This window comes from Papaver somniferum, unplaced genomic scaffold, assembly GCF_003573695.1.
Source record: "Papaver somniferum cultivar HN1 unplaced genomic scaffold, ASM357369v1 unplaced-scaffold_137, whole genome shotgun sequence".
NCBI classification, from domain to species: domain Eukaryota; kingdom Viridiplantae; phylum Streptophyta; class Magnoliopsida; order Ranunculales; family Papaveraceae; genus Papaver; species Papaver somniferum.
Window position 1 is genome coordinate 6,551,353 of NW_020622934.1, and position 24,905 is coordinate 6,576,257.

At 36.5% G+C, this 24,905-nt stretch overlaps 2 protein-coding genes and 2 pseudogenes across 2 annotated transcripts; 1 reads left to right on the forward strand and 3 right to left on the reverse strand.

The window, feature by feature from the left end:
• Positions 1-1,349: 1,349 nt before the first annotated feature.
• Positions 1,350-1,738, forward strand: LOC113334547. The gene is made up of 2 exons (XM_026580778.1): positions 1,350-1,545; positions 1,605-1,738. Exons 1-2 carry the CDS (start codon positions 1,350-1,352, stop codon positions 1,736-1,738), a joined length of 330 nt encoding a protein of 109 aa, XP_026436563.1.
• A 14,791-nt stretch (positions 1,739-16,529) lies between these two features.
• Positions 16,530-19,297, reverse strand: LOC113334998 (60S ribosomal protein L23). The gene is made up of 4 exons (XM_026581222.1): positions 19,194-19,297; positions 18,822-19,106; positions 17,062-17,103; positions 16,530-16,839 (listed from the first exon to the last, which is right to left on the reverse strand). The coding sequence occupies exons 1-4, from the start codon at positions 19,201-19,203 to the stop codon at positions 16,757-16,759; spliced, it is 420 nt and encodes a 139-aa protein (XP_026437007.1). The 5' UTR covers positions 19,204-19,297; the 3' UTR covers positions 16,530-16,756.
• LOC113335050 lies at positions 18,218-18,321 on the reverse strand (annotated as a pseudogene).
• On the reverse strand, positions 18,368-18,471 carry LOC113335049 (annotated as a pseudogene).
• Positions 19,298-24,905: the final 5,608 nt, after the last annotated feature.

The window sequence follows — 24,905 nt, forward strand, 5'->3', positions numbered from 1 at the left end:
ACAAGCCCTTTGAGTCGATGTGTGATGCTAGTGACTAGCTGAGGGAGTCGTGTTGGGACAGCGAGATGGTAAAGTTCCATATGCCATTTATTATGCTTCTAGAACTCTTAATGGCGCACAAATCAACTACTCCACCACTGAAAATAAGCTCTTAGACATAGTGTTTGCACTTGAAAAGTTCAGATCTTACTTGGGGGATACGCAAGTGATTGTCTTCTCCGACCATGCTGCAAACTCTGATACTTGCTAACAAAGAAAGATGCTAAGCAAAGGCTCATTAGGTGGATTCTTCTTCTTCTTCAAGTGTTCCATTTCCAAATTAAGGACAAGAATGGTAGTGAGAATACCGTAACGGATCATTTGAGTCGTTTGATTGCATCCAAAGAAGCAATTCCTTTGTATGATAGTTTTCCGGATGAGAAACTCTTTATGGTGGATAGCACAAATCCATGGTATGCTGATATTGTGAACTACTTGGTGACGGGACAAGTACCCGGTACCATGTCAACTTTTCAGAAATTGAAGCTCAAGAAAGTATCCAAGCAATATACATGGGATGAACCATATTTGTGGAAACATTGTGCTGACCAAATAATGAGAAGGTGCGTCCTAGAATCCGAGTTTCAATATATTCTTAATTTTTGTCACTCATATGCTTGTGGATGCCATTTTGGGTCCAAAAGAATGGCACTCAAGGTTCTTGAGAGTGGTTTCCATTGGCCCACTTTATTTAAGGATGCATACTTTTGTAAAGCTTGTGATAGGTGCCAACGAACCGGCAATCTAGGTGCTAAAAATCAAATGCCACTAACACCAATTCTCCCCGTAGAGATATTTGATGTATGGGTTATCGATTTTATGGGGCCTTTTGTGAATTCGAATGTGAATCTTTATATAGTTCTTGCTGTTGATTACGTTTCTAAATGGGTGGAGGCTAGAACCACCAAGACTAATGATTCTGAAGTTGTTTGTGAGTTTGTGAAGGAACAAATATTTTTCAGGTTTGGCACACCTCATATGGTGATTAGCGATGGATGTTCCCATTTTCAGAGATCCTTTCACACTCTTCTCAAGAAGTACAATATTACTCACAAATTCGGCACACCGTACCATCCGCAAACAAGTGGACAAGCTGAAATTTCTAACCGGGAGATCAAGTCAATTTCAGAGAAGACGGTGAATACTACAAGGAAAGATTGGAGTTTTAGACCCAATGATGCTTTATGGGTGTACCGGAAAACATACAAACTCCAATTGGGATGTCTCCGCTTAGGATGATTTATGGCAAACCTTGTCATCTTCCCGTAGAACTTGAACACAAAGCTTTTTGGGCCATCAAGATGTGCAACATGGAGCTAGATGCTGCAGGGAAACAAAGAAATCTTCAACTCAATGGGTTAGAAGAAATCCGCAATGATGCATATGAAAGTTTTCACATTTACAAGGATAAAACTAAAGCTTTTCATGACAAGATGATTTCTCAGAAAAGTTTTCTTATAGGGCAGAAAGTTCTCTTATTTCATTCTCGTCTTAAGTTTTTATCCGGTAAACTTAGGTCCCGATGGGTTGGACCATTTGTTATTATGTGTTTTCTCATGGTGCAGTGGAGCTTTCTAGTCCCAAAACAGGGAAGATTTTCAAGGTGAACGGCCATCGAGTGAAACCATATTATGAGCAATTTGTGACGGAGAATCAAGAGATCATAGAATTAAGTGATCCACTCCCTCTGGAGGAGTAATTAGAGCTGAAAGTCGGGCTGACGAATTTAAACCAAACGCTAAATGGGAGGCAACCCACTGGTTTTATATTTTTTATCCTTTTATTTTTAATTTTCTTCTTTTGCATATCATATTAGGATTTCCCACCTTGGTTTTACTTAGGATGAGTCAATTACATTGAGAACAATGTAAAATTTAAGTGTGGGGGAGTGTTTGGATATTTTGCATATAGTCGATTTTTCAAAATTTTGTAAATATTTTCATTAAAAACCTTCAACTTGTAGAGATTTTAGAGTCACTAGCATACTTCTAGGTATGTTTACATAGAGAATTCTGACCGACATACTGAACTTGGAAGTAGTAGGGAACTACGTTCAGATTTCTTACTTGTTAGAGTGTTAAATAGTGGATTTAATCATGCCGGTGGCGAATGAGGAGCAGAGAAAAATGCATCAAGTGGGGCACTAGACCAAAAATTCTTTGTAGATGACTAAAGAGCTTTCGTTTGAGTGTGTGTCAGTGTACATTAATTCCGGGTAGAATGGTGAGCTACCCAACTTCACACCATTTTTAGCACTATTTTTGATTTCTTGAGAGCTAATTTTGTTAATCATGAGGGTGACGTCTATAGATGAAAACCACCTTCTTGTAGTTTGATTTGCAGTTAGCACCATTCTCTCTCTCGCCAACAACAGGTCCATAGAAACACAATCATCATCAACAAGGGAGCGACATCAAAATATACAAGGAAAGTTGAAGACGTTTAAGGATTACAAGCAACAGTACAAGGAAGTGCAAATTTCATATCCAAGTAAAGCAACATACAATGAGAAGATTTTTATGTATATGTTGAAGACTTACATATAAGGAGCGGAATTACATATTCAAATTGAAGACTTATTTACAAGAGCGAAGAAAATCAAAAGATGAGAGTTATTGAAGTTTATGATACGATATGTTACAAGTTGTGAAGATCAAAGTGGTAACGTACTTATCTCATGGCCATGTTAATTTTATTTCATATTTATTGTTTTAGTTGCAATCTCTTTAAAAAAAAAATCTATGAGGAAGTTTCAAGCAACAAGGAATATAGGAAAAGAGTTACAATTGCCAAAGTTTTATGAGGTTCAAGAGTTTATCATCAATAGACGAAGACCAAGAAGAATGAAGAATACGAGCTGAAGATTAGGTTTCTATTGGATGTTGTGAGAGTGGTGCTTTCTTCATTTCCGATCAGATGTGAAGGTGGTAAGTACTCCCATCCTTGCTATAGTGGTTGATTTCCTTTCTTAGAGATCATCAGGAAACAGTCTTTTATTTCCCACGATTTTGTGGGGTCTCTAGAAATAATCCGGAAGGTTTCCTTCCCACCATTCAACGTGTGTAGGATTTCTCTCTTCATTCCTACCTGCACACATGTGAGACCCATAAAAAAGTTGTCTTATTGAGTGCAATTATCATAAAATCCTTTTAAATGAGGCATAAGTCGAGGCGAAATGCTTATTGATCGCTCTCAAACACGCGTTCTCTCATTATGGTGTGGTTATTTCTCACTCAACATTTAAGAATGAGTATATGTTCTTTGGTATTTCTAACTTCTTATTACTAGCACGCAGAAACTATATGTCATCATAGCTCTTTGGATGCTTGGGACGCTGGAACGTTTTGAAGTTGGAGTAGGCTTTGTGGGTATACCTCTCGTAAGCCCTCACGAGACTATAACTCATCCACTAGGGACACCTAGGGGTTTAAAGGCTTGTTACACTCGCTAAGTATAACTGTAACCTCAACGAAAGGGAGTTGTTGTATGGGGGACTTTGATAGGGGTCTAACCTTGTATCGGTTTCTTGCACTTTTTTTAGTTACTTCTCTTCAAAACATTGTATATTACTCTGTTTAGTATCTGAGTAGGTACTTGGCATGGTTTGGCACAAATGAAGGAAAATGGTGGTTTAAAGCATTGCTCTGAATCATCGTTGCTGGATAGAAAGCACAAGAAGTACATGCTGATGAAGCATTGAGAACAAAGACTGATCAAGGCAGCTACTGAAGTTCAGTTAGCATTTGATGAAGCAACTGAATTATTGGATCAGGGCACCAACATGGAACAACTAGTTACTGTAGCAGAAGGCCGACGTTAAGGCCACCTGAGTCTTTTACACCCTTATACAAACAAGATTCGGTCATTTATTATTCTCAGTTTCACCATTTCACAAACTTCTTCTCAATAAATCGAGAGCTGCTGCAAGGGATCATGCCGGCAGACTATAGGTTCAAGAGTATTTCACGGCAGGTTTGGAGTTGTCTGCAAGGTGAGAAGAACACAGATTCAAGATGGCCAGATGGATTTGGAATTCGAGAAGGACATGGAAGAACTGAATTTCGTGATGGTGTTGAAAATCAGTTGAGAAACTGATGTAAATGTCGATGGAGTTTGATAAATCAAGAGGAAGCAGGTGTTAGGGTACCGACCCCAACTCGTCATAGGCCCATGAGTAGAACTCAACTTGAAAACTGGTTGACTAGATGAGGGATCCCATTGACTTATAAACTACCCAATTAATCCCCATATACCAATGTGGGACTAAGGTCCCAACATCCCACCACGCTTCCAGACCCAACGTCCTCGTTGTATCACTCTATCGACACTGGCCGGACGATAGCCCTTTCTCTTATGGCGGCTCCACTCGCCTGCCAGTATTCAATGCTGGTGACAACTACGCCCATACATAGGTGCCCATACACTTTAATCTAGCCTATAGGTCACCCCTTATGTGGAGCAGGCATGGGTCGTTGTGGTTGGCTCTGATACCAAATGTCAGGGTACCGACCCAAACTCGTCATAAGCCCATGGGTAGAACTCAAGTCGAAAACCGGTTGACTAGATGAGGGATCCCATTGACTTATAAATTACCCAATTAAGCCTCATATACCAATGTGTGACTAAGGTCCCAACAACAGGATTTGTGAAAGAATGGAGGGATTGTTGGTGGTTCTAAGAGCTTCATTTGAGACCTGGAATACAAGGCAGAAGAACTGAAGATGTTGTTGTTGGTTTTTGATGATAAATGGCCCAGGTTGATGATGATATAAAATTACTAGTGGAATATGAACAATGGGTTTGTGCTGAATTGAACTGGCAGGAGTTGGAGAGCTAGAGAAGAAGATTTCTTGATGCACAGTAACAACACTTCATTATGTTCAGCAGGTGTTTACAAAATTGCCTAATTCAGGAACAACTAAAAATCAAGGGAATGAAGATGTTTGTCTTCCGCAACCGGGGATCGAGTTTGAAGCTAGAATTAATGAGGGTTTGTTGTTGTCTATCCATGGAGCTATGTGGATTGTTTACAATGGGTTTTGGTGATGTTTCAGTTGAGAAGTAAATGGTTGGAAGTGCTGGATGTACATGCAGATATGAGGGTTATTGGGAGACAGAATGGAATGAAATTGAGTTACTGATACTAATGGTGCGAGTTCGAGAAGAGAAACAAGATGCTGATGTCTGTGATCATGAAGCTGTAGTTCGAATGTGCAACAGTCTGGTGGAATTTCAAAACTAGAATTCAATGGAGAAGAGGCCAGGATGGATAACAAGACATATGATTTGTGTAGATGTGAAATTGTGAGGATTTGGTGCAATTTTGGCAAGCAAGACCGTAACCAGTAGAGGTTGTTTGACTGCACCAAATTTGTGTTGGTAGCTATGGGTCGATGCTGAGAAAAAGATTACAGTTAAACAGTAGGTGCTGATAAAGGTTTATTGAGAAGACTAAATACAAGACGGAACATAAAGTGGCTAGAGCAATGGTGGTTCAGGTCGAGTTACGGTGGAAATATGGAACAAGTTCTGGGCTGGTTAGCCATGGTTCCATGCCTGAGTACGAAGGCCGGTTGGCAGCATCTAGGACCTAATTTAGAAGCCAACAGGATATGAAGAATTGGGTACCAATTTATCTCAGTTTTGTAAAAACTTTATTGCCAAGAATATATCCAGAGGTGTTGTCTTGGCATCAGTTTTATGTGATGAATGACTGAGATTTGGAAGTTGGCACAGTTTGTATGGAACAAGAATTGTTGGGTTTGCTGGAGGTTACGATTTTACAGGGCAGAAAAGCTATAAAGAGAGGCGCACAAACACAGAGAAGATTACCTTTTGATCACCAGTTTTGTGCTTACAGATTGTTCGCAGAAAATCCTGAAAGAGGAGAATCTATACAGAACCTAAACAAGTACCTGAACCTGCAACAGCAGTGGGTTTGCTTTTACATCTGTTTTTCCTTGAAACCTTATTTATCTTGAATATATCTTTATGCTTAAACTAAGAATATGTGCAGCTAATTTCTTTATTGATTGGAGAGGATTTCAAAACTCCGAATATGTTTTATTGATCAATCTTATGCAAGTTTTTCTTCCGATAATTATTCTTTTGTTGATTATATTTTACCGATTTTATGACCATCAGAAGTATGGTTGTTATCTAAGTGCGCAATTCATTAACTCGTATTCAACTCTAATGCTAGTATTGAGAACTTTAATCCGTAATTGTTAGAGTAATTTTTACATAAGTAGCGGTGCAATTTTTGTTGCAAAGGGATTTTGTATGCAATAGTGTGTAAAAGATAACCATAGGTTAATGTGTCGAACTTACGAGCATGTGACTAGGGACAAATTGTTTCTTAAATATTAATGCAATTGATTGAGTTACACCTAGAGAGCATATTTTAGGTGGTTCACTTGATTAGAATCCGCTAGAGAACTTATTCTATGCGGTGATTTAAGGAATCTAAAGATTAGTTGAATTATAACTTGTCTAAAAAGTTTTTAACAATCGAAACTATTTGAAAGTAACACTTCTGTGATAATAATATCTTGTTTGGTAGTGGTGAATGAATATCTAGTCAATTTCATCTCATAATTTGAATTACAATCTTTGAAATTTCAGATGTTGTGTCTTTCAACAACATCAATTTGTCTTATATAATAACTTCAAAACTCACGCCTCCCTGGGTTAAATTGTGTTTGGAAGGCACATCCGGAGGTATATTTATGTCTGATACCACGGTTTGCAAATAGTTAACGAAACATACCACGAGCTTTCCAATATATCCGAGACGGATACTATCTAATTAACCAATGACGGATGTATCCCAAAAATTGTCGCACTGATGTCGCGTTTGGATGGGCCATATAAGTATACTCCGGATACCATACCATTTCTCTCTCTTGAGATATGCAGCGAGTATGTCCCTTCGTCGCCTTCAAACCCTAGTTCATTTGGTGCAAAATATACCCACACTAGTGCTTTCTCCATCAAATTCATTAAACGTGAGCTAAATTCTATCCCTACCTTCACCGTAACTCGAATGATTTCAATGCATCTGGGTGTTTTCCTAACTTTTTATTTTATTGTGTCCAGGGTTTTGGGATATCGGCACTGGTAAAAGCTTCATAACTGGTAAGTTCTTCTTCATTAAACTTATTGATACTCAGTAAAGTGGTTCCATGGGTTTCTAATAGTTATTTCAATTCTGAAAATAATAAACTACTACATAGTCATGTTGGTGATATGCAAAATCATATGCATCCTGCTTATACTTAATTATTTTCTTATTTTACAATTGGAGACCCATTTAGGACAGGTAAGTAAGGTTTTATTGCTGAACTTAATTTTTCAAGACCATGGTTTAGTTCAACATCTTGAAAAAGAAATTTTTTTCTCCTCTCAGATACTGACCCTATAAAACCATACATCTTAAATACATATTTTTAGTCCTTTGACACCTTTGGGATTAAGAATCAGTGGATGTATAATTCTTTGCAAACTTAAGTATGTGTAGTTCTTCTTTCTCGAAACCCACTGAAATTATGAACCTGATTTGTTATATATCGGCAGTTGAATGAATTGATGTGATAGTAAATTGATTGTTTGTCCATGGTGTTAGGGAAAGATGTCTGCTACTATAGCGGGAGGTTCAGCGGATACTGACCTCCAAGATGATTTCAATTCCAAAGAATCTTTAGAGACGGCTTTTGCATCTGTTGAATCGTCGGAACATAATTCATCAGGAACCGAACCATAGTATGTTTGTTTCTTTCGTTCTCATAAAGTCTTTTATTTCAGAGTATTGTTTAGAGATAAGATTTCAAGAGAGAAGATTCGTTAGTTGGTAATATGTTCTCCTTATAGTGCTCTATGATACTGCCAAAGGCAACCTGTAATGAATTACGTAATAACACCACCATCTACCACTTGGTAAAATTTGTAGATGGTGAGGTTTTCCATTTGGAGATGCAGTAATTTTTAATATTAATGTAGATGATTGTAAGATGAACGTATCACCAAAAGTTAGTTTTAGTCTTTTAGATTCATTAGTGTTTGCGTTTTATAACTACATTGGTGTTGAAATTGTTAGATGGTTTGATAATAACCATGTCAAAGAACGCCTCCCTTCAAAATATTGTAGTTGCTGCATATCCTTGGAAGAAAATGACTTGAAGCATCTCATGTGCATAGCAAGTTTGTTCACCCACAAAAGTATCGGGATAACTACCCGAAAGCAACAAATCGCGCAGCTATGGATCTTGTGTCCACGATCAAGGGTCGTTTGAGCGAAAAGGCTTACACATTATTTGCTTCAACAGCAGTTGGACACTTCCTGGATATGCCTGGAACCCATAACAGCAGTACAAGTTTGCATTATCTACTCTCACGGCAAATTATGAGACAAGATGATGGTGATCCATTTTGTATGAACTTTGGGGTTAGAGGGTATATCTTGAGGTTTGGGATGAAAGAATTTGCACTTTCTATGGGACTTAACTTCAAGTTGATAGCGGTAACAAAGGAAGATCTAGATAACCCACTCCCAATATGTATCGCGGATTCACCAATCATGGAAACTCATGTTCATAAACTAAAGCATACCCAAAACATTAAGGAAAAATTTGTCTGCCATTTACAAGTATTTCACCATCTTACCCACAAAAAATCCAAATACCAAAAAGAAAAAGAAAAAAGAAAAATAAACATAACATTCCCCTGCATTTTCAGTCTCAATTGCCAGAACCAAAAAAGTAAACATGATTCGGTGACTTACCAACTTCATCAGCATGGCTTTGTTTACTATCTTCATTTTAGCAATCCCAAGGCCGCCTTCAGATTTTAGACAATATAATACAAGATGCATGATTTGAGATATGTTGTAAATGCTAGCAATTGGTAACTAGGGCGTCTTTGAAGAGAGAACTGTAAATGCATATGTTGATCTCGGTTGTAATAAACTGGGTCTTTTCTGCACAACTAGTGTTCATGTAAGGAATCCAGTTAGAACAGTAATATTGGATTTGTGAGAACTTTTAATGAATTGAGTTTTTTGAATTGGATGTTTAATGAGGCTAACTAGGTAACTTAATCACTGTAGATAGTGTTGAAGGTAGATTCAATCCAGAAAGAATTTAATTTTGCAGGATGTTGTAGCATTGCAGGAGAAAAAAACTTGGGAGAACATGCTGAAAATGCATACAATTTTCAGGATCTAATATAGTTTGAAGGTAGTTACCCTTCTGAAAATTTCTGCAAAATGAGTTTTGCACTCAGATTAAACAATTTTCTTCGGTCAACCAATCAAAATCGAGGGTTTTGTCCACCCACATATTTACTCTTTTATCTTACAAAATACCACCGAATACGCGTCACATGTGCGACTCATTTGCAAAATGTCAGAAATATTCCTAGCAAAAAGTAGCACTGATTACGCGACTCCAGTGAGATTGATTAACGACACTCAAAATAATGTGCGACCCCGAGCCGAACGGCTCTTAACTTAATAGCTTTTTACGGTTCTTATTTGATGGATGTGCGACACATGAACTACGTGGGGCCCAAATCCGTTTAAGCCGAGTAAACGCCGGCAGGCTCTTAACTTAATAGCACCATATTTGCGCTATCCGAGTGATAGGTGTATGACATTTGTACGACTAAATTTAATGGGCATATTAAGGAAAATTAATAACTAATGGATATTGTTTCTGGTTCGCATTAGGGATTCCACTGTTTGAAGAAGAAGTAAAAGTAATTGAAACAACATCCTATTGAAGTCTCAAGAATAGAGATTTCAAATCAATTACACAAGATACTGTTTTTTAGATTGACATGAATCATCATAACTAATCAGTTTTAAACTTTCTTATACCATACAGTTAATCGACCGCAACACAAACTTACTTCTGCTGAATCAACATGAATGGAAATCCTAAGTAGTCATACAACAAACGAACCCCACAAAAACGATGTAAATTCTGATCAGAACCTTAAAGGACCATCAGTAGTTTTCCATCACGAGCCTAATTAAAACTCTTTACTTGAAACCCTTCCTCACAAACTTACCGACCAAATCAATACTATTTCGTTACAACAACCATCTATTTTATCGATCAAAGAAAGATCAACCGTCCCTGTCCTAGCTATTGATTGAGTTGAATGAAGTGATGCCTGAAAATTAGAAAACTCTGATCTCCAATAACCCAAATCAATCGTGCCTGAAAACTAGATCCCATATCGTTATGTATGTACGACCCAAATTGATTCTATGTTTTGTTGGGGGCGAATTAGTCAACACAAAAATGGAATGCTATTATGTTAAAATTGTGGTATTTTGTTTTTCGTTAACTTCTATTGTGGTACCAAACGTCATTGTCCCCACCTCCCTGTGGATTTGAACTCAACTTGCCTCACTACTTCTTTATCGAATTGTGTAGAGTAAGAGAAATATTATTGATAGGTTGACACCCTAATCAAGAACTCTATCAAATGGGAAACCTAATCCCAGCACCTCCTGTGTGAGATTAGTTGCGACTAGAGTCGATTCTCCTTTAAACTAGGTTTTTCCTAAAACTATTATAGGTTAACAACTAAAAGAATTCATTGGGATTCTGAATCCATACCCAACTATTTTCTCTATAATTGCGTGTTATGATCTTACTTTGTTCTATCGTGTTGAGTACTATCTTCTCTAAGATTTGCTCGAGATTTAATCTCCGATAGGTAAGATAAAAAGTAGTCACAAACATCTTCGTCTCATCGTTTGTGATTCCACAATATCTTATTTCGCTTCCATACAATTAATATTATTGTGAGGTGATTGATATTACTAGGTTGTTCTTCGGGAATATAAGTCTGGTGTATCAATTAGTTCGTTTTCACCTTGATTTATCAAACGACGGAACAAAACTCGTAGGTATTTCTGTGGGAGACAGATTCATCTATTCAATAGATTTTTATGTGTGAGAAAAATTTGTTTATCAAGTCTTCGACTTTGGGCCGTAGCAACTCTTAGTTGTGGGTGAGATCAGCTAAGGGAATCAAGTGCGCAGAATTCAGCGTGGTTCAAGAGGCGTAAGGAATGCGACTGCACCTTAATCAGTGTAAGATTGGTTAGTCCTCAACTACATTCCAATCCGAAGTTAATTGGTAGTAGGCTAGAGTCTGTAGCGGCTTAATACAGTATGGTGTTCAAATCTGGACTAGGTCCCGGGGTTTTTCTACATTTGCGGTTTCCTCGTTAACAAAATTTCTGGTGTCTGTGTTATTTCTTTTCCGCATTATATTTTTATATAATTGAAATATCACAGGTTGTGCGTAGTTCAATCAATTAGATAATCCAACCTTTGGTTGTTGATATAAATTGACTGACACTTTGATATTGGTGTTTGGTACCATCCAAGTTATTTCTCATATTAATCCGGCTCACAGATTTCTATATGTTTGATTGCAGATTGATTTGAGAAATTGAGATATAACTCTTAGATGTATTTCCCTTTATTGAGTCTGACTGTTTAGTTGAATCTCTTCGAAATATGTTGGAGTTTGTCCATACATATTGCCTAAGCGAAATATTGGGTGTGGTTGTTAGACCCTCGATTTTTCACATCCAATGAAAATCTTTTGGCTCCTGTAGGAATCGCACTTTTCTTAAACTACGCAACATTAATTCCTTATATGAAAGGGTTAGGTCGAGTAACAGTTTTGGAAAAAGAAGAAGTTGTTAGTAGCACATCGTCCTGTTTAATAGCTATTTTGAAATCTATAGATAAGGTTTGAGGTTCAAGCACTTCCACAATAGATTTTATCTCAGTTTTCAATGATAGTATAAAGAGATCAATAATACGATCTTTAGGTAAGTCAGTAACAAAGTTTAAAATTTGTTGAAATCCTGTAATATAGTCACGTAGTGATCCCTTTTGAGATATTGTAGATAAAGCCGTACGTGGATTGGCAAACTTTTTATCAGTAAAACGATCACGAATAAGAGAACAAAAGTGCAGCCAAGTTGGGTCTGTTAACTTATTTTGAATCCATCTATACCAAGCTTTGGCTTCTCCCTTAAAGTGAGCATTAGTTATTGATACTTTGAGTTCTTCAGCTATGCGATGCAGATGGAAGTATTGATCTGCCTGAAAAATCCACCCTGCTGGATCCGTACCATCAAAACTCAAAAATTTCAAGTTAATAGATGCTGCTCGAATACCTGAAATATTTTATGAAGAATTGAAACCAACATTGTTACCATTAAGACCATTGCTTCTACTGCCATTCAGGTGAGCATTGAAACCAGGAGGATTAGTACTGAGTGGAAAACGTGTCAGAAGAAGTGATACCATATTTCTAGCAATAGTATCAGCAAGCGTAGCTGTGCTTTCATATTAGCTTGCATCAGAGTAGCCATCTCCTTCCTATTATTTTCCATTAACGTAGTCATATTTGCGGTATTGGAATTCTATAATTGAGTAAAGCAAAGATTCCATTGCAAGAACTGAAGATTATTCCAAAGCATCATGACTCTCAGCCATAGCATTCATGAAATTCTCAACCGTTGTTTTGAGATCTTCCTGACTTGTTTTGAGACTATTAACTTCTTCAATAATCGTCATGGTATAGAAAAAAAGAAATTGTTGAAATTTTGGTGAAAATTGAACCTGCTCTAATACCAGATGTTGGGGTTCGAAACTAAGAACAATGAGAAGAGCAAAAGAAGAACACAAGAAAAGCACAAGAACACGAGCCAAACACAAGAATCGTAAGCTTTAATCCTTTGAGTTGGGGGATCAACCACCTTGAAAAGTAAAATAACAAGGAAAATAATTAAAAGTTGTTTTAGTTAAATTCCCTTTTCGTACATGATTGATAATTGAAGTACTTATAGCTTCTTAACTTCCTAAACAAACTACCTGCAATTAAGGCAACTGATGTCTGATTAATAATAGAACTTCTAGAATTTAAAAACTTAAGGAAACTGAGTATTAATTAAGGTAAGCTTAAATAAGGGAAATAAGTAAGCCGCGAGGATGGTATAACAGGAAGGTTATAAATCATCTTATAGTGTAAGATCGTAACCTTAAGATGTATAGGTGGTTATAACGAATTTAAAAGCTAAATTAATTTTCTTTTTTTCTTCTATGGGTTTATTTTAGTTTTAAACAATAATTACAATAAATAAAAAATAGTTCATTGAGGACATCGAGGTCATTCAGAAGGTATAGATAAGACTTTCTTGAAGATTTATGTATTTATTTTGACATCCCTCCTGCTTTATGAAACATATTGAAGATATTTTTGGGTGCGGGTATGTTTGGAGGGAATATATAAGAATAGTAGGCATGAGAATGAAATTCCTCCGTAATGGAAGAATTCAGATCCCATGGAGACCTGGTGGTATGGATTAGTATTTTCTTTTCCTGTGAATGAAATTTCTTTCACGTCAAGGCAAGTCTTATGATGGTAGAATTACATCTTCCAAGTTCCAAGACATCTTAGCATTTGGAATAGATCATGGAAGTTCAAGTTTAATACTAAAAGGTAAAATAGATCCCAAAACGTGATTTCGAATTGCATTCAACGCGTTTCGGAATCAAGTTCAATCATGGCCCATAAAACCGACGCTCAAAAAGAAACCGTTCGATTTAAAAATACAATCAACTGTAGATTAAGCGCAAATCAGAATTGCGCTTAAGATTGCTACTTTCTCTCGTATTCCAAAATATATTCCATAAAACCTTGGAAAAGTATGAACAACTCTAACTTAGAAGCTATTAGACTTGACATTTCACTCTTTTTCTGAAGTTTGCAATATCCTGGATTTCATCATAAGACTTGCCCTTACCCAAACATACCATATGCTTGATGTTTGTTAGAGAAAGTCTTATCCTAATTAGCTCCTTGAGATCGTTTTTACACATTCTTTCCTCAATTTAAGTAAAAATTTTACGGTTTATTTACCAAGGTGCACTTTCTAGTAATAATACACATACCTATTTTATGCCTTGTTAACGTTTTGACCATCTTAGTTGTCCATGTTTTATCTTACTGGTCCATGTGTAGGTGCTTGGTTCGACCAGGATTTCAGGTTGAATTGAGATTTTCTTTCTCTCTCGTATATGAATAAAAGGTGTAATAATTTCTCATCTATTTTTGAGTTCATTAAAAAGAAGAACACCGACAGGTTCCCTATGGTATCACGAGGTTATCCTTCTGCCGGGAATCACCGTCCCTGGTAACCGATTCAAGCTTCTTTAACAATTTATGCTTCTACACTTAGTTTTGTAATAACTTTTTGTTTTCTTTCTACTTTATTCAATGTTTTCTATACATTTTCTTTCGATTGTGCATTCTCAACAAGCAAAAGAAAAGAATTTCTCTCAATAGGGTGGACATGGGGATGGGGCTGGTTTTTGGTCCCGTCATGTGAGAGCATTTTCCTCACGGTTTCTTCACTCGTTTTTTTTTTTTGGCAGTTCGTGAAGCGTTTTTGTTGTGCATTATGTATGTAGAACTTCTCAAGTTCTTCTTAATGAAATCTTCAATATCATTTTGGTCAAACTCAAAGAAGACAAGTACCTGATTTATAAATCTTGAGTTCTTCCTCAGTTGAAGAAATTTAAGGTTCTTCATTTTCTTGATTGCTCGATTTGATGTCCTTAGCCTATGAAAATTGACTGCTTGTATCCAAGTTTGGAAGTCAGGAGTGCACGCATGATTAGTTTCCATCATCAGTAATTTGTACCGTGGAAGGCTGGTGGTATGTTATTAATGGAGATTGAATTCTTGTCCGTAGAACTCATGTGACTTAACGCCCTCAAAGATGAGCACAAATAACACTAAGTGTGAATTACGCAATAGAAGCGCACATTGGCGCTAACTAAGACTAGCACCAGCCCTACTCACGACCCTCTAACAATGGCCTTAGCCTAAATTTCTCATGGCGCTGGGATATTGGCACTGGGATATATCCCAGCGCCAACTAAAATCATGGTGCTTAAGCGTCCCTATCACAATGTTGTGATATCGTAGCTTCAACTAAATTTCTTCCTACGACCAGCGCCAACTATAATTCTGACGATAGCTTAGTGCTAGCGCCAGGGACGGAGGCATGTGAGCGCAAATGGGTGCGCTTGCACCCACTGAAATTTCAAATTTAATAAGATTAGGCTTGGTTTTTCTGTAATAATAGAGTCTTGTGGGTGCAAATATAAATCACATAATTGAAGTCTTACCATTTCTAAGAGGTCAAAGTTAAACTGATAAATTCTTGGTTATCAGTCCTGGCTCCGTCCCTGGCTAGCGCCCTCCCTTGTCTGGCGCTGGGATAAATTCTTGGTGCTAGTGCCCTTCCTATGTACCATGCCGCTGTGACTTCCGGCGCCAACCTAAGCTGTGGTTCTAGTCTAGTGCTAGCCTACTGCTAGCTCCCCTATTACTACGGATTGGTGCCAAACTACATCTTGGTTTTATCCAACTTCTACCTAGTGTTGGCCTAATGCCAGTGATGACTTGACGCAACACTTGGTACTCTTTTAATGACAATAGCTTGGGTAGTCCATCTCGTTCTTGGTACAATGCTGCCAATTTCTTCATCTTACTTATGCGATGTCCTGAGTTTAAGCTACCTCCTCCATGTCCTGAGTCGTGAATATTCTACAAGCGAGCCTCCCAGCTGAGGTCATCTAACACACCACTCCGCTTACTCAATGCCTGCGGCTGGCATCATCAGAGCTATATGCTCAAGTCATGTCAACATAGTCTACTCTTAGACCATTTTTACTAAACTTGACACTTATCGGTCTGCTTAATCATTTAGTGAACTGAGCAACTTGCCTCACTCATTTAGCAGGTAATGGTAATTGTCATGAACGGAGGGAGTAGTAGACATAAAAAAATGTCATAACGAAATATCAAAGAGGGTTACTCTTTAGTCCAGCAGTCTACAGCAACATGCGGAGTGGCAACACACCCATGAACTTGGTGGTGTGGATTTAATGTTGTACATTTGTAGTTTGATCAGCGGAAAATTGCATAGCACAGTATATTTGTTCTCCATAGAAAATTGCATCTGCTTAGCAGCCTTCAAAAAGCTTCAGCTGCTTTCAGTAAATAGCTTCAGCTCAACCTAAGACTTCATGCAAAACGATGACAAAGCCAACACAACCCTTTTCCTGAACTATATTCTCGACGAACCAATTCACTCTTGCCAAAATGGCCGACTATAAGCCCTGGGTGTTCCCCTATCATCATTGTATAACGAGTCTCACTAAATTCTACCCACCTATATCGAGGCAATGATGAGATGTCTAAAAACAGTATTGATGTTTCCCTATCATATGTTCATTGTATTACGAGTCTCGCAAAATTCTACCCACTTATATCCAGCAATTAACGAGATGAGATGTCTAAAAACAGTATTATTCGTTACAAGCTCAATATGTTCTGAATCCTCTGATTTCTGGGTATAATTTGTTTAATACAAACACAAATCAACAGTAAAAAAATAAGACAACAGTAAAACAAGCAAAATCTTTTAAGCAATGAGCAAAACTTTGAAGTTCCAAATCCTTCAGGGAAAGAAATCTCTGACTGAACATGTGATTTGTTATGGATAAGAGAACTTCTAATCGAAAAGAAAAACAAATTACAACCTGATAACTAACTCAGTACTGAACTTAATGGTTTTTTCTTCAACTAGGAGGAAGGATGTGGGGACTTCTCAAACAATGGCATTGGCTGCACTTGCAATCCTAGGCCACAAATCTGCACATTCCTTTCCAATAGGGCCGGTGATAGCAGAACCTGTGTGTATTACAAGCACAAACAGCAGGCAAACACATAAGAACTACAGTTAAATTCAGGCCAAAATAAGAGAAGGTTAATGGAGTGTACTTTTTAGTATTTTACAGTATCTTGAGGTTTTATCCAGCCAAAATATCTTGAGAGTATTTGGATGCCATCTTGAAGTAAATATACTTATTTCTTAATATGCAAGAGACAACAAGATAAAAGAAAGTTACCAACCTTTCATTTCTCCCTTTGGGTTTACAATAACTCCTGCATTGTCTGCAAACACGAAAAATGACCAAAAATCAGACAGAAATAAAACAATTCAAATTTACAGGCTAAGCACATAGGGAAGAAAAAAAACAAGAATATCATACAGCAGAAATTCTAAGAGCCCAAGTAAGTTCTAATGAACAGATTCAGAACTCAATAACTCAATGACAGTTCATGGCTTCACTGACATGCAAAACTGTAAATTTAAATATGACAAAGAGATGAAAATCATAACATAAAAAAGAAAAAAAAAAGAACACACATCTATACTTGTGGGTACTAGACTACTAGTTATAACTAGAGCCTATTTTTATTTTTATAATACCTTGGAAGACTTAATCACATATTACACATAAAGCACCAATTTCAAGGAAGAAATGACCCAATCCAATTGCTAGAAGAAACAATTTTAACAATAGTCACCATCTAATCTAAACCACTGAATTATATACATGCTGCTCAGGTAACCGCTCAGATCAACGTTGTGGTGGTCAGCACTACAATGACTTCACATCAAGTAAATGTACTTTCGTTGAATATTGAGCTCTCATCATTGCAATATAATCTTATGGTACTGAGGTAATAACTAAACAAACAGGTTTAAAGAGGTCAAGAAAAAAGGAAGCACAAGAAGAAGAAAAAAAAATTGATGAAACACCATCACCAAGGAGAAAAATTGATGAAACACCATCACAAATGACAAAAAGACCCAATTGCTAAAAGATTTAATTACGGACTACATTTAAGGCGCCACAATGATTTCATCAGACTGTCATAGTCACCATCTGATCTAAACCACTAATTTCTATACATACTGCTCAGGTAACCGCTCAGATCAACGTTGTGCTGGTCAGCAACACGTTGACTTCACATCAAGTAAATGTACTTACGTAGAATATTGAGCTCTCATCATTGCTGTATAATTTTATGCTACTGAGGTAATAATTAAACAAACAGGTTTAAAGAGGTCAAAAAAAGGAAGCAGAGGGGAAAAAAATTTGATGAAACACCATCGGCAAGGAGGAAAACTGTAGTTGAAACACAAACAACAAAAACCAAAACAGATCCATCATAACCAGCATGGGCATCAACAAGTTTCAATCACAGATTTCAACATACATTGCTCAGGTAACCGCTCAGATAAACATTGTGCTGGTCAGCACCATGATTACTTCACATCAAGTACAAGTACTTTCGTTAAGTTTTGAGCTCTCATCACAGCAACACAACTGGTGCATCAACAAGTTTCAATCACAGATTTCAACATACATTGCTCAGGTAACCGCTCAGATAAACATTGTGCTGGTCAGCACCATGATTACTTCACATCAAGTACAAGTACTTTCGTTAAATTTTGAGCTCTCATCATAGCAACACAACTGGTGCCTTTGCAGGATTCAAGAACAAGATAAAGAAGATAAGCAAAATTTAATCATGAAACTGATTTATAAACCCTTGTTCTAGAAAATGGTGGAGAAATTACTGTTTTGCTAGAGCTAATTATACAACCTAACATGCATCAAGTTTACATTATTATAGCTTCCTGGAAAGTAAGTAAACAACTCTATCTTAATTCTTAGATCAACTTCAAAGTATTCAAACATACAAAACCAATAATTCAATATTTTAACATACAAAAAAATTTAAAAAAAAAATCCACAAAAATGCATTTCAAAAACGAAACAACAAAACCCCAAAATAACAAGAGAGAGATATCATTATACCTTCAAAGTACATGAAAACACCATCCTTACGGCGCCAAGCTTTACGTTGTCTAACAATAACAGCAGGCATAACTTTCTTTCTAAGATCTGGTTTACCTTTCTTAACAGTAGCCATAACCATATCACCAACACAGGCAGATGGTAATCTATTAAGACGACCTTTAATACCTTTCACTGAAATGATATACAGATTCTTAGCTCCTGTATTATCAGCACAGTTCACAGTTGCTGCTACTGGTAGACCCAAGGACATCCTAAACTTGCTTCCTGCGGTTCCTCCCCTACCTGTTCATCAAAAAAAAAAAAGTAAGTTTCTAAGGATAATAACAGAAACCTTGAGAATAAGAGTGATTGAAATGAAGTTAATCATACGTTTGGCCATTTTTTATCGATGAAGATTGAGATGCTTCTTCTCTCTTCTCCTCGGCTCTCTCTCTCTCTCTCTGGAGGTTGAAGTTGAAAGAAATAGAGATTTTTAGGGTTTGGGGTTTGTATTATAAATGGACACTTTTAGCCTGTTACGGACCTAAAGATTTGGGCCCAATTTTAGGAAAAGGGCGCGTAGTCTGTAATAACTGTAAGGCCCGATTACTGTAGTTGGGCTGTGCAAAATGCAGAACGGATGGGTTGATGCGAGATTGGTATTACTCAGCGTCGAGTCCATCCGTTGGATTTGACACCCGTAAATGAATGGATGAATTTGCGAACTTTTAAAAAGATAAACAATAATAGGTAAATGTTTAATAATAGTAATATAACCTAGTTTTGGAACTTAGTTGTTGGAATCTAAGTAGTTACGATGTAACAAGAGTAATGTAGTGTTTTTCTAACAACAAAAACTAAAATATTCATGGATACGAAGGTTTCCAATCAATCCAAAATTCAAACTTTTGGGATATCAATGAGGACTTCCGATGCATTTGTAAGATGAAAAGCTATTACGTATATGTATAAAAAGAACTAAAACTTATTATGTAGAAACAAAGTACTCTGGAGAATATGAAAAGACTAAGTCCTAACCGATGGGACACAATATATGAATATAACTCCAACATAACCTTCGTACAATAATAACTCCAACATTATTTTTAGGGTAGGGTCTCAGACGGATGGGTGAAGTTTCCACCCACGTCCAACCCGTGAAAACTATGGGTTTTAAAAATCCATTCGTGCCCAATCCGTCGAGATACGGATCAGGTGTCCACCCGCCAAAATACGGATTACGTTGGGTACAAACCGCGGATTTGGTTGTTTTGCTCACCCTACGCTCGAGTTATGTATAGCCAACCGATCCAAGCCAAAAATTATTAGATTAGATAAATATCTTGATGCCTAGGGGAAAACGGTCCGAATTAGACATATTTTAGTCTCGCCCTCATCAAGTTCAATACATAATGAATCTCAAGTTTGACATCTGCATCTAATCTAGCATCCAACGAATTTGAATCCATCCAATGCCCGGATAGGCGAATTAGATGTGGATGATCCAGTAGTTTTTTTTTTTTAATTAATAAAGAGAAAAAATAAAAATAAAAACTTGAATCCTAAATAATACATGCCATGGATAATAATAAACTAATAAATATTGCAACTCATAACCACAATACTTAACATAGTAAATGTTATAGCATCGCCCGGTCGAGCTCACGAGTGTTAGGGCACTACTCGGTCGAACTCGCAAGCGTTGCTATCTCAAGCTTGTTTGTCAAGTTTAGGTGATCAACACTATAAGTATTGATTTCTAGTCTACTTATAGCTATGTCTCAGATTATGATTGAATGTGTAGTTGAGCTTTGGACTTCACGGTGTTCATCGATTGAAGCCGAAGATCTACTGAGGAGTGCTTGGAGGAACTTCATCAACAAAAGGTACGTGGAAACTAAAACTTATCTACCACTCAAAATTATATTCTATTCTATCTCCTAATGAGACTAAGTCGTATAGCTACATAGACTTTTACATTATACACATTTGATATTTCGAGCTGAGTCTAATTCGGTTACTTATTTCTCGAAATACGAGTTGAAAGCTTTTTGCTTTAGCTACGTTCGTCATATTCTTGACAAGTTTAGTCGGGAACAATTTAATTGTTGGAAACTAAATAATAAGTCAAATATAATCATGTGATAATTTCCTTGAAACATCTTACATGATTTGTGTGAGACAATCATTTTATGTCGACTAGAAAAGTTTCGAATTGATCATTCGATCAATTGAAAATTACTTATAAGTTAATGGTATGTGTGAGACATCCATTGTCGTCTTCTAAGGATGTTTCAATGATTGAAATGGGAGTTTAGAACAATTAACCTTAATCTGGATACAACGCAGTATGCATATCAGTATGCAAACTGTTGTGGTATGATCAGGCCTGGAAACCAAGTTTGAATACCAGTATGCGAACAGTTTTAACTGTTAAAGTTCGAGAACCAAGTTTACATACCAGTATGCGAACGTTTCTACCTGAGTTATGGTCCGGGACAGCAGTATGCGTACCCGTTTGCAAACTGCTGGACAAGACCAAAGTCCGGAACTAAAGTTTTCATACCCGTTTGCAAACTTAGTTTTTAAAGTTCTAAAATCGGTTATGTATGTTTCATACTCATGAAAAAATATATTTATAAATGAAGGAATGCATTCTTTGCAAATCGTGGCGTAATGTTCATGAATTGATTATTGTATAATTAAATACTTTGTACAATCATGAATCAAATCCGATTTAGTTTCAACTGTGTCTTGTATACTTCTATGAGATATAAACAATTGAACAACTCTATGAGTAACACAATTAGATTCATTTGAGTATCTTTCATGTTTGATTGATCATCATATTTGATCTACAAGTGTTAGATGAATGTGGCTAATACAAAACTGTTCACATGGCTAACTTCGGTTAACTATTGTCGAGCCAACTCAATATACATGTTTAGGTACGATTACCCATATCAAAATGAAGGTATATTTCATTTGTGCGCAATAAGCTAAGACCATCTAACAATGGAGAGATATTGCTTTGGTTTTAAGCAAACTTAGCTTGAAACTTAAATCAGGTTTTCATCTAACGGTGAATATTTAATGCTTTGTTTCAAAGCTATCGAACCCTGATTTGAAGACTATATAAGGGAGAACTCTGGTAACTGGAAAACTTAATCCCAACACTTTCCTGTGTTCTAGTTGCGATTAGATTCGATTCTCCTTTAACCTAGGTTTTTCCAAAACCATTATAGGTTAACGACTTGAAGATTTCATTTGGGATTCGTGAAGCCAGACCAAACTATTTTCTCTGTAGTTGTGTGTTCTTACTTTTCTACCGTATTGAGTACTATCTTCTTTAAGATTTTCTCTAGATTTATCTCAGATAGGTAAGATATAAAAAGTAATCACAAATCTCTTCGTCTCATTCTTTGTGATTCCACAGTAACTTTTTCTACTACCACGTAGTTAAGTTATTGTGAGGTGATTGATATTTCTAGGCTGTTCTTCGGGAATGTAAGACTGGATTATCAATTAGTTCTTGTTCACCTTGGTTTATCAAAAGATGAAACAAAAACTTCATAGGTACTTCTGTGGGAGACATATTTATCTATCAGAATAGACTTATTTGTGGGAGACATATTTGTTTACAAGTCTTCGACTTTGGGTTGTAGCAACTCTTAGTTGTGGGTTAAATCAGCTAAGGGAAGCAAGTGCGTAGAGTCCTGCTGGGATTCAGAGGCGTAAGGAACACGAATCGGTGTGAAACTTGGTTAAGGCTCAACTACATTCCAGTCTAAAGTTAACTTGTAGTAGGCTAGTGTCTGTAGCAGCTTAATATAGTGTGGTGTTCAAAACTGGACCAGGTCCCGGGGTTTTTCTGTATTTGCGGTTTCCTCGTTAACAAAACTTATGGTGTCTGTGTTATTTCTTTTCCGCATTATATTTTCTATATAATTGAAATATCACAGGTTGTGGGTAGTTCCATCAATTGGTAAATCCAACCTTTGGTTGTTGGTATAAATTGATTAATACTTGAATATTGGCTTTTGGTATCGTTCAAGTTATTCTCATACCAATCAGTTCACGGATTCCATCCTGTTGATTTGCTGATTGATTTGATAAAGAGATATAACTATTGGATATCTTTTCTTGATTGAGTCTGACTATCTAGTTGATTCTCTTGGAATTATATTTGAGTTAGTACATACAGATTTCCGAACGAAATATTGGGTGTGGTTTTTTGACCCCCGCTTTTTCAGATTCCTCTTATGTTCTTTTGAGAAATAACACTTAATCTCAGAGGGGAGATAAGTTTCAAGCTTCTGTAATTGAGAATTAATATCAATAGTATTTTCAACCGTCTTGAACCGAAATCTAATTATAGAGAGAATAATCGGTTTTTTAAGATGTTTTATATATCAAATAAAACTTAGTTTCCGAGTTTTGAAACACCGAACAAGGTGTTTTGTTTGATTAAAACAGGTGTGAATATACTCAAGTTCGGAAATAAAATCAAGGAATATTTTTCGAAATATTATTGTCAAGAGAGTTCGAATATATCTTGTACAAAATTATCATGAATTGTCTTGGTATGGACCGAAAGTATTACTCTAAAATGTGAAAGATTCCATTTTTAGAGAAATACTTAAGTTGCTCATGATGCAGATACATCAAACATATATTTTATACATTTCATATGTTCCCTAGTGATCTTTTAAGAACTTCCCTATTTATTAAGATCGAGCACGAATTTGAGGAGGTCCCGATCAACAATATTAGTTCTTGAAGTGAGATCTCAATGGCCCAATATTACACATGGAACAAGATCTATCTTGATGTTTTCAGACATCTTCTTTTATGGAACAATTTCAAGAATAGGTTTCACACATCTGTAAATCACAACTTGAAGGATCTGATTTAACAGTTAGATATATTCGAGTACGAATATGATTGCAAGTGTGACCAGAAACCCTTTGGGTCATGAGTTGAGTAGTATTCTTAGATCGACCCAATTTTTCTTTGGAATACAATAACATCTTTAGATGAGACTGTTTCTTTGATCCTGATTTGGACAATCGATCAAAACTAAATGATCTGAAATCATTAGTTTGTGTGCATTTGAGTTGATCTTTGTAGCTGTAAGAGACAGATTTTCTTGACTGGATATTGGTCAAAGGATCATGTTTCGAAACACATCTCGTTTGATTCTTATAGGTGGTTCGTCTGTTTGAATCAAGATGTTGTTTATTAGTTAATAGATTCTGAAAGATAGAATCACATATCCGAGTCTTAACTAATAAGTCTATTCTGACTTTAAAATGATTGTCAGAACTTTCAGATTCTTTTTCAAGAGGAACCAAGACTGTATTTTCATCTTGACATAGACTAGATGTGATTATCATCATGTCAGGAGGTTCATGAATTTCAAGAGTTTCTTGAAGCACAATTTCTTCATGAGACTCGGTCTTTATCAAAAAAAATATTTTTATAATCCTTTTGATAGATGGATAATATATATTATCTCTTAGATTATATTTTTCAACAAGCTTTACGAAAAATTTAATCTCATCACTGTCATCTGAATCTGACTTGTGCGTCACAGGTGTTTGTTTTCTTATTAACTTACCATGGTTAATATTTCCTAAGTTGTGTTCAATGTGTGAACTAACACTGTTGAGTTGTTTATCAGGATCTGAAAACAAATTGACTTTCTGGAGAGTATACTGTAAAAACACTATGCCATCATCTCGTTGGATTGCACCAAACACAGATTGTTAGATATTTTCGTGTTTGCCTTCTCTGATACCAACTGAAAAGACGAGGGTACCCAAATACACCACAATATTTTAATTATCCACCTATAGGTACTCTACCGATTATAATCGTCTATGGACTGAGTCGAGACAATACAACAATTTGGTTCACACTTCGTATGATCGTCTGTGGATACGAGATCGATACAATGCAACAACAAGGTCACTTGTGTGATTGACTATGGATACAAGATCGAGACAATACAACAACAAAGTGTGTACTTGATAATAAATTCGAAAATAACCGAAACTCTATAGGATCAATATCAAGTATTACGGAGTTAACGTACTTGTG

Bases quoted from the DNA above. Each gene is read 5' to 3' on its own strand.
- LOC113334998 (XM_026581222.1), bottom strand. The intron at 17,104-18,821 runs GTATAATGATAT...TCGTGTTTGCAG, and splicing joins TGTTTTCATGTACTTTGAAG to ACAATGCAGGAGTTATTGTA. The intron at 16,840-17,061 runs GTTGGTAACTTT...TAATACACACAG, and splicing joins CCCAAAGGGAGAAATGAAAG to GTTCTGCTATCACCGGCCCT.
- LOC113334547 (XM_026580778.1), top strand. From the start codon at position 1,350: ATGGAGCTAGATGCTGCAGGGAAACAAAGAAATCTTCAACTCAATGGG. The intron at 1,546-1,604 runs GTAAACTTAGGT...CTCATGGTGCAG, and splicing joins TCGTCTTAAGTTTTTATCCG to TGGAGCTTTCTAGTCCCAAA.